General features: G+C 41.8%; 1 protein-coding gene across 1 annotated transcript; it reads right to left on the reverse strand.

Moving 5' to 3' along the window:
* Positions 1-4,032: 4,032 nt before the first annotated feature.
* tdp1 (tyrosyl-DNA phosphodiesterase 1) lies at positions 4,033-15,173 on the reverse strand. The gene is made up of 16 exons (XM_071513401.1): positions 15,091-15,173; positions 13,067-13,657; positions 12,846-12,889; positions 12,681-12,736; positions 12,387-12,483; positions 12,143-12,177; positions 11,631-11,723; positions 11,366-11,536; positions 10,706-10,784; positions 9,510-9,686; positions 9,158-9,206; positions 8,779-8,845; positions 7,863-7,970; positions 7,082-7,184; positions 6,512-6,617; positions 4,033-4,299 (listed from the first exon to the last, which is right to left on the reverse strand). Exons 2-16 carry the CDS (start codon positions 13,653-13,655, stop codon positions 4,226-4,228), a joined length of 1,848 nt encoding a protein of 615 aa, XP_071369502.1. The 5' UTR covers positions 13,656-13,657; positions 15,091-15,173; the 3' UTR covers positions 4,033-4,225.
* Positions 15,174-15,507: the final 334 nt, after the last annotated feature.

Below are 15,507 nucleotides of genomic sequence, written 5' to 3' on the forward strand. Positions count from 1 at the left end.
ATCTGTTCTGTAGTTGAGTGCTTTTACATCTGTTCTGTAGTTGTGAGTTTGGTAGGTGGTTTCATTGTGTCGTTGTTTCTGCTGTTGATTTGTCATCCAGTAACAGCACATCCATGGACTGGATTGAAGGAGAAAGGGTCATCTATAGACCCATCAAGGTATGTGAGCATTGTTTATTGCAGTTAAATTGTAAAGAGTTTGAGCTGATGTATGTATGTAGCATGAGAGGCTTTTGAGTGACATTACCTCATTTCTTTCAAAGGTACTGTTCAGGTCTGTACAGGTCTGCTGGGAGTGGAAGTACTATGAAGTACAAGTGAGAACCACTTTTGTTTCAGGCCCGTACAAAATAAAACATCTGACAAATTCTGGTAAAGTGTCTCCTATGATTATACATGAGAACATTTGATGATTTATATTGTCTTGTAGAAAAAAATGATGGTGCAGTTTTTGCGGCGTCAGCAACAAAAGCAGGTCCCATCTGAGCTGACAGCTGAGGACATGACTGACTGGCTGGTGGAGCAGGGCAAGAAATCTCTCAGGGAGCGGTGAGACTTACTGAGACACATACAGACAGTCCACCAGTCAATCTATCATCAACTCTGCTAAAGTTAAAGGAATAGTTCACCCAAAAATGAAAATTCAGTCATTATCTACTCACCCCCATGCCAGTAGAAAATCGGTTTAATGTTTGATGTCGACTTTAGTCTCTGTTCTGTATGTATTCTGCACAGTGTAATACATGCAGTGTTTATAGTTAAAAATGGCACATTTTATGGCATTTTTTAATTTTAAAATATTGCGCTTTTATTTGTTTCTGGTAATTCGAGCTGGTCTTACCTATCGAGGCCGGGGTGCGCGCAAACGTGACGTTTTTTTAAATCAACAGCTAGAATGGCGATTTCAGCTAAATAATGGTGTAAATGTCTGTCTTTTCAAGTCACTTTGGGATCTTTTAGCTTCAAGAGACTTGGATTATGCTGTAAGAGCTGCATGGAGCCATTTTATGGTTATTTTTTTAACTCTGTCTGTCTGTCCATCTGTTGTATGGACTTAACAAACTTGACCTGATTTTCTACTGGCATGGGGGTGAGTAGATGATGACAGAATTTTCATTTGTGGGTGAACTATTCTTTTAAGCTAGTCTGTTACTAATGAGAAGAAAATAGAGCAACAGTTAAGATGAACCATGTGTTTTCTTTCCATTTGAAGATTGTGGAGGTTTGATCTCGAGAGTTTTGATAAAAGTGTCCAGCCTCTCCTCACGCTGGTAAGACCAAGATCATGAAAAGACTCAGTTGTAAATCAGGAGTAAATTATCACATAACACTAGATTGATCCTGTAAATATGTCAAATCTTAATGGTGCATCCCATTTCTTGTTTCAGATGTGGGAGGTGAACATCAGCATGAAAATGATGGTTATTGAGTTTTTAGCCCGAATCGTGCTCAACTCACCTGAAGCCAACAGTCCTTGTATTCAGTAAGTCACATTTATGAGATAAAATGAAACTTCAATGATTCCCGTGGGGAAATTGTGTCTTTTCAGAAAATGTGTATTTCAACTCATTTTGAGTGACTCTCATCAACAGAGACCCTCAGATTATCTGTCTGGCTGACAAAGCCATCAGGAGCCTGATGGAGAAGCAGCAGCCCAGCTCCAGCCTCCTCGGCCCCCAGGAAGTGGTGATGCTGGTTGTGCCCAAAGTGCTGCAGAGCTTCTGGATTAATCCAGCGATCCTCTTGTCCGTACCCCCGCTGCAGCTCAGTGACCTGGCCGTCGGACTCACGAAGGCCATTGAGGATAAGCTCTCCGCCTCTTTGACCTCCATGGACCTCTGACCCTCGCTACTGAAGCTCCTGTGGTTCCTCTGACCCATGCTACTGAAGCTCCTGTGGTTCCTGTGAGCCTCCCTACTGAAGCTCCTGTGGTTCCTGAAGCTCCTGTGGTTCCTGTGAGCCTCCCTAATGAAGCCCCTGTGGTTCCTCTGACCCTCCCTACTGAAGCTCCTGTGGTTCCTCTGAGCCTCCGTACTGAAGCTCCTCTGGTTCCTCTGACCATCCCTACTGAAGCTCCTGCCATTACTCCAGTCCAGGAAGGCTTGACCAGCAGCCTGGTTGGCTCTGAGGAGAAGGAGGAGGTGCAACAATCCTCTGACACCACATCAGGTAGGAGTTCTTCATCAGGTTGGCTCACACTGTAGCTCATGTCTACTTCCATCAAGATGAACTGAGGCATTGATTGTCCTCTTTTATTTTTCAGAGATCAAAAAGACCAAGAAGAAGAAGAACAGAGTCTGGTGCTTCTTCCGTCGGCTGTTCCAAACACAGAGGAAAACAGCCGAGGAAAGAGAGAGGGACTGAAATCTCACTGCAAAAAATAAATTCAGTGTTGCATTGCAATCAGTCCATGTCAGTCAATTTTTTTCACTTTGAATTGATGCATTGTAAATTCAGAAATTATCATACAGGAATTGCATGATACATATACAGTCAACTCCAGAATTATTGTCACCCTTCATGAAAATGAGCAAAATGAGTCCGCACATGAAAGCTTAGAAAGGTTTCATCCCCCAGGCAGTTCTAAAAAGATCCTAAGCCAAAGGTGGCACACTAAAGTCACAGTAAACTTTAACATGCTCTCATTCCAAGGCAGCACATATAGCACAGGTAGTTAAGAGTTTAATATGGAAGATGGTTTATTAGAAAATCCACTAGCTCCATGGATCCAAGTGGACTAAAGTCAGAGGCAGCCGGGCTGTTTGTGCCCAGTGCGCACTGCGGTGCCTAAGTATGGTACGCCGCAATATGGTGGCGTTCACATGTGCATTTGTACTACATAAAAATTACTATGAATGTACTTTGGTGAGACCTGTGCGTTGCTGGATGGCATGGATTGATAGAGATGAGTGCATGAAAATATAAGTCTGTTAAAAAAGTTGAAACTAGCTGGACTTTTGACAGAGGCCAGGTAAACAAACTAGCAATCAGGTAAACTGCTTCAAAATGTTTCAAGACTCAGCAACCCACAGCCACTAGCCTAAACCTAGGTGGTTTCAGCTGAATTTGACAGATGCAAAATGTCCCATGATTGGCTTGTACACCAAGCAGTAGACTAGACGTCACATGCATGGACAGGATCCTTGCTGCAGCCAGTGGACATTCACGTACCAGGAGATCAGTGATTTTTCCTATAGCAGGTAAGTCAATGCATGAATTAAATGTTTTGTTTTGATCGTGATTTCCATTCATTGGTTTGAGATGCAAGGTAAAACAGACAGGCAACTCTCAGTTGACTAAATGTCAAACAAAGGCTTAAGCAGGTAGTTTCATCAAGAATATTCTTGAGAACTTCACAGAGAGGGATGCCATGGTCACATTGAAAAAACCGAGGATTACAATGAAAATCCTGACGAGAGTTAGCCTAACAAATCAATGTTGAATTAATCGGTTCCTACAGAGCCTACCGGGCTCTGGTCCCTCTTCCTACCTGCTCCAGCAGGTTCTGCTGGAGAAGAACAGGAGCTCCCAGCACTCTGCTCTGCTCTGATCTCCCTAGTTAACTGTTAATAATGAGGGTCGATGACCAATGTTGGGCCAAGAAAAATTACCCATAATTGACATCCATAGTATGTTTGAAAAATGTAATTCTGAATATCATGTAATTGAAAATAAAAGCCATTTGAAAAAAAAAAAAGTTATTTATGAAATAAAAATACAATGAAATATAGTCATGTTATTATGAAAATTATAATTATGAAGTAATATTATTTAATATTTTTTAAATTAAAGGAAAACAATCAATCAATTATTAATTTATTTATGTATTTATTTATGTAATTATTTATTTCACTGACACATATTTATTTATTTAATTGTGACTATTTTGGTCCTCCATACTCTGCAACACAAAGAAAACACTGAATATAAAGACACAACAGCAAGAAGACAAGGTGAAAGATGACGCCGCGATAGGCTATACTGGAAAAATGTTTTTATTCATTGGTAGAAAACTTGTGAGTCTACGGTACAGTATAAAATATAAAACATAATGTGAACATAACTACTGACAACTAAACACAATACTGAGAGTTATAACCATAGCAGTCTTAAAGTATGGATGAAACTCTGGCATAAAGCTAGAGAAAACATGGAGAGAAAGAGAGAGAAAGAGAGGTATACGTGTATATGCGTGTGTATGTGTGTGTGTAGGTGTGTGTGTGTGTTCAGGAGGGAACCCAGATGTTGCCGTGTGTGTCGGGAGCCTGGCTGTATGGAATGTTCCAGATCCACGGCTGATCTGAGAACAGAGAAAAAAAATGTTAACACACACCCAAGCACACACACACACACACCCACGCACACACACACACACACACACACACACACTAACAAATACACACTGGTGTTGTCAGGATACCAGTATTTTGAGTTTGATACCAGTAGTAAGTTTAATATCTAAAAATTAGGTTTAGGTGGACTGGGATTCAGTTAAAGGTCTATCTGGTTGACTGATGTTGTTGTCATGTTTTCAGCTGTTTGACGGTGCTGAACTTTGTGCTGACTGCTGCTGTCAAGTTTTGGGGAGATTGGGCCATTTTATCTAATAAGTAATGACATCATAGACACCAATCATCCCAGTAGATGATTCACTCCAGGGCTCCATGCTAGCACTTTAGCATACACTATTGGCGCTTTTCCACTGCATAGTACCGGCTCAACTTGCCTTGACTCGACTCGACTCTACTCGCTTTTGGTAGTACCACTTGGTTTTCCACTGCAAATAGTACCCCCTCAATGTGCCCCACCCCCCAAACTGGTCGTCATAGCGACGCTGCGACGCTGCATGAAACGCGACACACAGCTACTATGGAGGATATCGAAGCGATGGTGTTCTTGATTCTCAGTATGTGGCTGTTAAGTCACAGCAAGGAGACAGATTTTTATTTCAGAAGAGGCTGAAGGCAGCGAGACAGCAGACTTCTCTCTGGCTGCTCAAGGCGACGCAAGAGGGCAAGCTAGCCTGGTAGCTAACGTTAGCATATACGTCCCGTGTCGCGATGACGATCTGACCAATCAGTGGTCTGCAGTGTTTTTACGTCACCTTTTGGTATCGCCTCATCTCGCCTCAGCTCGCTTGGAACCTCGACGGAGGTGCTACAAAAAAAGTACCAGGTACTACGTAATATGGTACCTGGTACCTGGTACTTTGCCAGTGGAAAACCAAAAAAGGCGAGTAGAGTCGAGTCGAGTCGAGCCGGTACCATGCAGTGGAAAAGCGCCATAAGTTTGTTGAGTGTTAGCATGGAGCCACAGAGCCAATGATCTACCAGGGACACATGGATGATTTTGGTGTCTGTGTTCTCATTGTCCCCCACCAAAGGGGGGACTATGGATCAGTCTCCATCTGTTCATTCATTCGTTTGTTAGTTAGTCATACTGTAACGTTGACTTTGTGGCACTAGGGGGCGGCATTGACAATGAATGGGGACTCAGTGGTAAAGCAATACAGTTAAAGTTATCATAGGTAACATAATAGTCTACACACACTACACACTTGGAGACATCAGACTGGGTTGATGTGTTGAAGTGAGAGTCAAAGAATTTTTGGGCAAACCTCTAACCACAAGACACTGTAGTTATTGTACAGTTGTTGGACTGTTGTACTGTTATTGCACTCATCACTGCACTACCACTGTGCCTCAGTGTTGACTACTTATATCATATTACCACTTACCTACTGTGCAATACCATATATCACTTATCATTTAGCATTTATATTATTCATAACACTCACACTCCTGGTGTTGTATGTTATATTGTATTTTGTATTATAAATTGTAGTGAATTGTATTGTAGTGTACATTGTGTAATGTACTGTAGTGTATTTATTGCGTATTATAGTTCTTATATTTTGTACTGTATTGAGTAAAAACAGGACAATTACAGTTACTACATTTCAAGATATAACTTGTAAGCCTAATTCTGAGGAGAGTAGGCAACAGAAATATATGGTCAATCTGTCCTTTCATTGTCCCATATGAAAATGCTTATACAATTTCACTCATATTTCAAGTACACTCAGCAATAAATGACTGACCCAACGGTGGAACTACATCACTGGTGGGGGACAACATGTTTACTATTTGCTTGTTACTTAATGTGTAAGTTGACCAACAGGCCAATCTCCCAAAAACTGCTGCATTCCTTTAAATATTCCAATCCACATCCCATCTGAATGTGTATGCCCTCTGGAGGTGACACTGAAATGGAATTTCAGCATGCAGAATATACTGTATTTGGTGAAAGTATTGCATGTTTACAAAATGCAATATTGAATTCAATCTTCCACAATGTTATCAAAGTAGGATTGAAATTTAAATGATCATGACAAAACTAATACACACACAGAAAACACACTCAAAGAACATTCCAACATACACACATATAGGCTTACATGTAGAAGACTACACAAACACACATACAAACATACACAGCACACATTCCTGTACCTTTACTAGAGTAGTGTGTAGGGGGGAGGTCAAAGGGCACGGGGAAACCAGAGGAGGAGGAGGAGACAGGAAATGGATTTCTATGAACAGGGAAGGTCTTCATGTCCTAGAAGGAGACAACCATCACACTATGTAAACCAGCTTTGTGCAGCAACACACTTCCATTCATTTAGAAAAGTGAGGAATTTTTCTTTGTGGTATATATTCCATAGGATTGGTATTTTTATATTTTTTCAATTTGTTTTTCAATTTCCTGGTCTCAATAAATATTACTCCTGTTATTTTGCACATCCTCTTAATGCTGTAACTTCCACACTTCCATCCACACATTTCTACTTAACACGTTCTAGTGATGTGTATGTTTATATAACCTTCTTTTGTTCTATTTGTGATCCTATTGTATTTATCTTTATTGTATTCAATTACAATTTGCTGCCGGAATGAATGGACTGATGAATGGAGCTTGTGTTTTTATCATTTGTATGCACAAAAAAACAAAAACTGAACCTGTGTGTGTGTGTGTGTGTGTGTGCGTGTGTGTGTGTGTGTGCGTGTGTGTGTTGTTCTTACAAAGGCAGAAGGCAGGTAGAGGACTCCCAGCTCGTATGAACGAACCATCACCTGAGTGTTGTTCTTCTCCAACGCACCCCACGCTGCCTTGGACAGGTTGGCACTGAACACACACACACACACACACACACACACACACACACACACACACACACACACACAAAAGTTAGATGTTTCAATACAGCAGTGTGGATAAGTATTGGCTAGTTATTGACAATAAAAGTTTTTTAACTTTTGCATCTAAAGGAGCCCTATAATTATATCAATCAACAAATACACAATTAAATCAAAATCGAAACAATTTTGATGAAATTATGGTAAATAATTAACATAATCACAAATAATCTTTACAATTGTTTGAAGTGTAATAATTACACAATTAAATTATTTTTCTGTTTTGTTGTCCATCAAACAGTCATTGATAATTCTTTTTGAAGAGTTGGAACTTAAACTACTAAAGGTTAATAAATAATAAATATGATGTGAAACACTATAAAATGGATTTCTGAACTCTAGTATGCTACAGTTTATCAAATCTGTTACTGTTGTTACCTTTACAGTACCAGTACTTATAAGAAAGAAAGAAAGAAAGAAAGACAGAAAGACAGACAGACAGACAGACAGACAGACAGAAAGAAAGAAAGAAAGAAAGAAAGAAAGAAAATTTAAATTAAGACAAGTACAGAATTACATAGAAAAAAATTACTAAATATGAGACTAGCACACACACACACACACACACACACAGAGACACATACATACACACACATACAGTATATACCTTGTGATGAGGAACCAGGCCAGCTGGGTGAAATCTGGTGACGTCCTCATGTAAGTCTTTATGTGTGGCATGGCATGACTCCTCCCTGTTGAATCCGCCTTCCACCGGCTATACACACACACACACACACACACACACACACACACAGTATCAAATTCATCTGTTTAATTAATTTGTGATCAGACTGTATAGAGGGCTTTCAGGTGATGTAATGCACCCTCTGGCAGCCATAGTGGAGGTCCACAGCTCTTGGCAACAATGGCTGAGAACAGGTTTCCAAACCTGGGACTTGGCGGTCTCAACTGTGTTGAATTGACAGGCCTAATTTCTTGTTGTTAACACATCTGATTTGTGCACCAGCTAAGCTTTTGTGCTGAATAAGTGGTACGTCAGCATGTTAACACTATTATTAGTTGCTTTGCTAAATTAGCCTGCTGGCTAGTTAGCAAAGCCAAAAACCAACAGTTTGTTCAGTTTCATCTCTGAGTCTTCTCAAGCTACAACTGTGTTTGTGTCACTCTGTGTGACACAAACACTGTGTCACAGTAACCTACATTAGGAAACAAATTTACCTTATTACCAGACTATTCACTTTTACTTAGGACATTACTGAATACACCTACAGTCACACCACAACAGTCTTTTTCAGATATGTTTATACTGTATATATATTTATAGATTATATTTAGCCATTAGTTGAGCACAAGCCCAATGGACCACGATGGTGGCAGCAGTTGGTAGATTTGTGGCACAACTGCAAGCCTCTATAGTGGAAAATGAAGCAAAAAAAGACCAAGAGTCAATTACTGCAGCAGTATCAGGAGTTAACCTACAGTAAGTAGGACTAACATATTGGAAGTAGTAGTGAAATTTTTGTGAGAAGGACTAAACTTTCTGAGATTAGGAGTGGACTTACTGGAAGTAGGAGTGGAGCCAGAGCTGCTTCTGAGCCGTCTGGATGCTGTAGGGGAGGGAGCCTCCCGCTGGAGAACAGAAAGAGCTACATCACAACCACAGTCACACTAATTAAGTGTTAAATCAATCAATCAAACAATCGTTAAATAATAAAGAGATGAACAAAATGAATAAATAAGCAAGCAAACAAGCACATAACCTGCCAAAGTGGCCATGCCCTCTATGGCCAAAATCTACCAGCTTTTGGTTGGTGGCTGGTGGCCATTTCCCACCCTGGCTGGACTTGTTTCTATGTTCATGTGACTTCCAGGGCTCATGTGACACAGTTATGAATTAGTGTGTCAGTGGAAATCATGATCATGGGGATCATTTCAACTCACCTGGGTAGCCCTCCAAACTAGTCCTCACATCCTCCACCGAGGGATACACCTGCAAGACACCAATCAATTATTTAGAGCTCTCTAATCTTAATTCCACTCACTGTAATGAGGGATTAGTTTTCTTGTTATATCCCTTGGAGACACACATACATTTACACATTTAATCAGATGGATAAATTCAGAGTCAGCGGTGCTCCTGGGGCAGGGAGGGGTTCAAGGTCCCGCTCAAGGACACTTCAACAAAGACTGAACACACTGGCTGTTGCCGGGATCACAAAGAATTCCCATAGGATCTGAATGCAGCATCACACTAGCAGTGGACCGCACCAAGTTTGTGCTGGAGGAAACGTACCAAGTGAACGGGAGGGTCTGGCCGGAGAGAGGACTTCCCTAGCGTGGTCAGGGTGCGCTGGAACTCCCCCGCCAACCATTTGGTCTTGTCCAGTCCCATGGAGCCGATGCTGGAGAACTGGCCAATCACAGGCCAGCTTTCTTCCTTGGGAACAGGATGTGAGTGGTCATACAACAGCTATAAAAACAGGAGGGGAGGAGGGGAGAGGAGAGGAGTTTCATTAACAAAAGAATGAAATGCAGTTATTTTTCATCGTTATATAAATTAAACAAAACTGTTCATCAATGAGCAGTTCTGTCAGTTTCACAGCAAAATTGACAATGCACGGAAATATAATCTGTGACGACATTTACACACACAATCACCTAATCATGAGAATAATTGCATTAAACTGTTAACAGGAATAGCGCTAATAATAGCTCTGTTTTTATGCAGTCAGGCAAACTGAAAACATTGTCAGGTGCTTCCTCCCCTACTGGCTACAAGCAACGGCAACTATTTCTGTTACATCCCTGTGATAAACTGCAGTAATATCGTTCCACTGGCAACTATCTGTTAGTGATGGACAGATGGACTGACACCTGTTCCTGACATACTGTCAGCGACCTAACACCCAAAGATATCACTTTGGAAAATGTCTTGATGTGATCTGAACAGTGTCGATAAGGTACAAATTGGGAACCAATCAGCTTTCAGTGTGAACATTAATGTTATTTTCCACTATTTTTCATGGAAATAAATGAGCATCTAAACCACAATTAGAAAAACTTTTATTCTTTATCATAATGCAATGGTCTAAAAATGTAGTGTGTAGGGGGGGAGGTCAAAGGGCACGGGGAAACCAGAGGAGGAGGAGGAGACGGGAAATGGGTTTCTATGAACAGGGAAGGTCTTCATGTCCTAGAAGGAGACAACCATCACACTATGTAAACCAGCTTTGTATTTAATCAGTTCTTACAACTGTAACGATTCTGTCCGCATAAATTATTAAAAAATAAGGCTTTCCTTGACTGTCTCTCCATGTGTGAACAAATTAAAAGAAGTACAAGCACAATGTGGTCAGCCTCATTGAAACTACTGGCAGTTATTTACTTTCTTGTGCCATTCTGTAGTTGCAAAGCTGCACGTTAGTAACTGGTGAAGCAGAGAAGAGGGGAAGATGAGGGGAGCAGAGGAAGATAGAGAGAAGTCTTCACCTTCCTCAGCCTCAGGTGGCCCCAGCGCTCCATGTCCGAACCAGTGTACCTCCCCGGGGTCGAGCCGATCAGATAGACCCTGATGACGGAGAATAACATTGGGGCAGATTAGTGTTGTTATTATTTTTATGTTTTACCAATACACAGAATGAGATGGAGCGATCGCACAATCCAGGACGAGCATACAGAAGCCCAATTTGGATGACATCAGACCACACCATCGTTAATCTACAGGACCATCAGACAAGAGAACCACCAGCCACCTAATCTAAATGTTACATTCTAGCTTCACAACAAGCTAAACGCAGCTATAGCACTAGTGTTTAAGACTGAGCTGAGCACCCATGAAAGCAATAAAAGTTTTAATTTGGGGAGGTTGTGTGCACATGTTTGTGTGTGTGTGTGTGTGTGTGTGTGTGAGAGAGAGGGAGTTGTTTTTATTTTGTATTTCTTTTGTGGCCTTGTTTTATTTATTCCGATTCCATATATTGCACTATTTCTTCTGTTAAACACTTTGTGAACTCTGTTTTACATAAGTGTCTGTGTGTAAATGTGTGTGTGCATCTGTACTGTATAGTCTATATACCTGTGTATAGTCTATCCGTGTGTATCCGTGTGTATCTTTATGTGCATGTGTATCCGTATGCGTCTTGTGTTAACCTGGTCTCTGACAGGTCGTGCTCTCTGATTCGTTGGATCCAGTCGGCGAGTTCTGGTGCGCGGTACGACCCCAGGTAGTCCAGCAGGTCTCTTTTAAAGAAGGTTGGTGACTCGCCGGCACTTTCGGGGCTGCCCTCTGGTAACGGTGGAAACAGCGGGCTCATCCACATCCTGGTGTGGAGGAACAAATTCAGTAGCATCACCATGGGGCTCTCTCACCCTTCCCTGGTTATATAAAGGTTAAAAACTGAACAGACGGACTCACCCTTGTGTTTTCTGGTACCAGTCGGCTCTGATGAGGTTGGAGGTGAGAATGAGGACTCTGAAGCCTTCCTCGTACCACAGCAACATCATCTTCCTGCACAAACAAAGATGGAGGACGATTATTTGCTACAATAACTATAACAACAATGATGAGTGTTCAAGCCAAGACCCTTAATATCTACTATAAGTCGCCATGATGACAAGAGTGCTGGTGCTTTCCAATTAATTATGTATAATCGTATATCCCAATTTTGCATTTTGTGCAGTAAAATTATTTATTTGCGAAATCATTTAGACTAATAATCATGATTCATAACGATCACAATATCTGATTATCATTTTAGTCAGAATCATGCAGACTTATTCCTGACTGACTTATAAGTGTCAAACCCACTGTGTGTCAGTTTAGGACATCAGGAAAACAGCTCGGAAGAAAAAACGCAGCTTTTTCAACATCCAAAACTAATGGGGAAGATGACAGGAATAATGTCAGGGAGGAAGGGTAACGCTTACGTGTGGTGAGTTCCAAAAGCAATATCCAGCTTGGCCTGTAAGGGAAAATCACACCATTAGTCCACTTTAAGGGGGAATACAAAACCCTCAAGGAATAGTCCCTGTAAAGGGCAGCAGCTGGCCCCTAGGCTACATCGTCCACACTGATAAGAATAAGAACAAACGTTAAAAAAGACAGCAGGAAATCATGTGTTTGTGTCGCATCAGTTGCAGACTCAGAAAACCTGTGGCGGTGAGTCGTTACCTGGCAGAGGCGAACATTAGGGAAGGGCTGAGTCTGTTGGACCAGCCGGGCCTTGGCCTCCCTCTTATCCCCATGGACTATCAGAACCGGCCGATCCCTGGAAACACATCCAGAACCGAGTTTTGAGTCGCCATTTTCAGCATCATTGTCATCAGCAGCACCATGGTCAAATTCTTCAATTTGTACTTGTATTTGCCAAGTTTTTCACTGGCACATCACCGGCAGCCCCATAATCAACATAATGAGGATGGTATTGTGATAAGACGATGATAGCAAAGAGAAAGCAGGCCTTACCTGAACTCTGGCGGGTACTGCTGAACCATCCAGGCAATATCAAAGCAGTAGTTAAACTACAAAAGAATAAAGAAGGTAAATAACAGGAATCTCCTCCATACCTGGCAGATAGTTGTAAAAAGAGACAATAAAAACAGCATTTCCATAGTGTGTATTATCGCTCACCTGAACGGATTCTTTCAACGTCCCAAATAACGGAGAGAGGATGTCTAGATGAATGTCAAAATAAAGATGATTAGACAAACCAATGTTTAAAGGACTGATGGCAAGAGGTCAAAAGCCTGCTTCTATCATCTTTAAGTTACCACTGCCCCCAAATGGGCCTGTAAGCTGTTTTGTTTTTATCTTCAATCAAACCAAACCAAACTGAACTGAACTCTCCTCACCTCTGATGTGCAGAGCCCCGGTGTTGTACTGCCTGTCCAGCCCTGTGACTTTGTTGAGGTAGAACCTGTAGGTGTCGTTGAGACAAGGAACACTGGCCTCAAAGAAGTCCTGTGGCTCGTCTATATAGTAGAGCCGGCCATGGGGGCTGGGAGGGCGCTCCTCCACCTTCGGCTTCTTGGCTTTGGGGCTCGGACTCGGCTTCCTGGGTAACTCTCTGAGACTCTTCCCCTTCTCACCTACATCATCATCACCATCGCTGTCTGAGAGAGCCCAGCCCGCGTCGTCCGTCGCCTCCTTCTTCCGCTTTCCGGCCAATGACGGACTGGATTCATACTTCATCGGATTTAACTGGCTGGCTTGGGCTGCCTGTCTAGCCTCAGAGCCAATGGCAAGCGAGGATGGAGGGGCGTTAACTGGTTCTGGTTTCACCACCGCTACCGGTTCCGGTTTGGAGCTGGGGGGAGAGTCAGCCTGGGGGGAGCTGTGGTTGGAGTCGGCTGGTGGGCGGAGCTGAGATGGAGGAAGATCCTCGTCATCGTCATCACTGCTGGAGATGCTCCACTTGCCGTGCTGACTGTCCTGAGACATGCCTGGCAAGACAAGTGGGAGACGAAGGTCAGAGGTCAAGGTGCCGCCAGAGACTGACGGTGTACAGACGTTCCAAAGCTTTCTCATGCCAAGGACGCTCCAATTTTGACCTGACTTTGTTTCCTCTGCCAAGAAGGTTCATGTTTTCGCCCTGTTAGTTTGTTAGTTTGTCTGTCAGCAGGAGATCTCAAAAACTTATGAATGGATTTCCATTAAATTTGGTGGAGAGATAGGCCTTGGGCCAAGAAACAATTGATTAGATTTTGGTGGTGATCCGGATCTGGGACTTCGGACATTAGATGATTATCATTTTTAGCTATAACTATGAAACAGAGAGACTTGATTCCAAATCGTAAGGGCATGTTTGCAGGGTCAAGAAATCAATTTAATGTAAAATGTAAGTGATAGGAATGATGTCTTTCGGTATAACAGGAAGTTAGAGAATTGGTCAACATTGGCACAGGTTTGCGCTCTCAAAGTACCTTCTAGTTATTATTATGATGATTATTATTGTTAACATTGTTATATCTGCATTAGTCCACAGACCTCCATTTGATAAGACTTTGTCTCAAGCAAACTGAGTATCTTTTTGTGGTTAGATGTTGGTACAGAATTGTCTAAGTGTCTATACTGTAGTGGGGTGATAACTAGAGAGGGGACAGTGAAACCTCTGACCAGAATAGTCATCCTTACACATCCTCTCATTAGGCTAGGATTTTTGGAAAGAAATAATAGTGAAATTAATCTAATCCTGATTTTGCTGGGGTTCCAGTTGCCTGTATGCTACCCCAGGCGCCTATAGGACACGCCCACTCTGCCAGGCTGCACGAGTCTCTCTCACGATGTGTTGCTCAACTAGATTATGCAAAGAACAGATGTAAATAATGTCTATTTTAGCTCTGTTGCTGCAAACCAAATGCATGCAATTTAGTTGTAATCACTCTGTAGGATGTGGGAAAGACAGCAGTAACAGATTGAGGCACTAATCTGCACAAATCAAGATAAGATAAATAAGATCAGATCAGATCAGATCCCCGTGGGAAAACTAGGTCGATGCAGCAGTATAGAAAGTAGTATAGAAAAATAGAGAATGTAAATGAGAATATCGCAAATGAGGGTAAACGTAATGCAACAACAGTAACACTAAATCTACCAATTACAGCATGTATGCAGGGTGTGCTAAATAACAGCACAACATACTGAGACAATGAAAAATATGCACGATATGAAAACACACCAAAAATATGAAATATACGAAAACATACCCAAAACAGGAAACATGTTTAGTATAAAATTAGTGAGAAATTATGAAACTATAGAGCGATATGTACATAATATATGCAATATATAACACACGAGAAGGATAGGAGAGCATGAAGAAAACAGATGTTTACAGCATGAAGTATGTGCAATCTGTGCGAGATATTTGCATTACCAGGTCTGATAATAGAGCAGCAACACAGGTTGACTATTGTGACTGTAGAAACCCTGGTCAATCCACAATCCACCGCTGAAACCTGAATCTAGGCGGTGCATATGGAAAATGCGACCGGGTTGCAACTCGGTCTTCTGTTGTTGTTCCGCTACTACGGCGGGTGTTTTAGCCGTCCAATGGTTTCAGCTCAGAGGCATGGCTAACTACCTTAACTCCTCCTCTTGGTGGCTTAATGGTAGTTGGCTATTTCCTGACATATTTGCCTGTATTCCAGAATAACATAATGAAGATGTTAAGTTTTTAAGTTTTTGTTAAGTTCCTGTCACACAAATGCATGGGTAGGAAAAAAAAAACGGTCCTAGCTAACAGACTTTCCCTGCACACAGCTTGCTCAGTGCAGCTAAATGTTCAAAGTAA

Source organism: Centroberyx affinis, unplaced genomic scaffold (genome assembly GCF_046629955.1).
Source record: "Centroberyx affinis isolate AG114_WGS23_722 - 3 ecotype Tasmania unplaced genomic scaffold, CSIRO-AGI_Caff_v1 ptg007118l_1, whole genome shotgun sequence".
NCBI lineage: Eukaryota > Metazoa > Chordata > Actinopteri > Beryciformes > Berycidae > Centroberyx > Centroberyx affinis.

Excerpts from the sequence above, each read along its gene's own strand:
- tdp1 (XM_071513401.1), bottom strand. The coding sequence starts at position 13,655 with ATGTCTCAGGACAGTCAGCACGGCAAGTGGAGCATCTCCAGCAGTGAT. Across the intron at positions 12,178-12,386 it reads CTAATGTTCGCCTCTGCCAG|GCCAAGCTGGATATTGCTTT; the intron begins GTAACGACTCAC and ends TTTCCCTTACAG. Across the intron at positions 11,537-11,630 it reads TGGTACCAGAAAACACAAGG|GATGTGGATGAGCCCGCTGT; the intron begins GTGAGTCCGTCT and ends CCTCCACACCAG.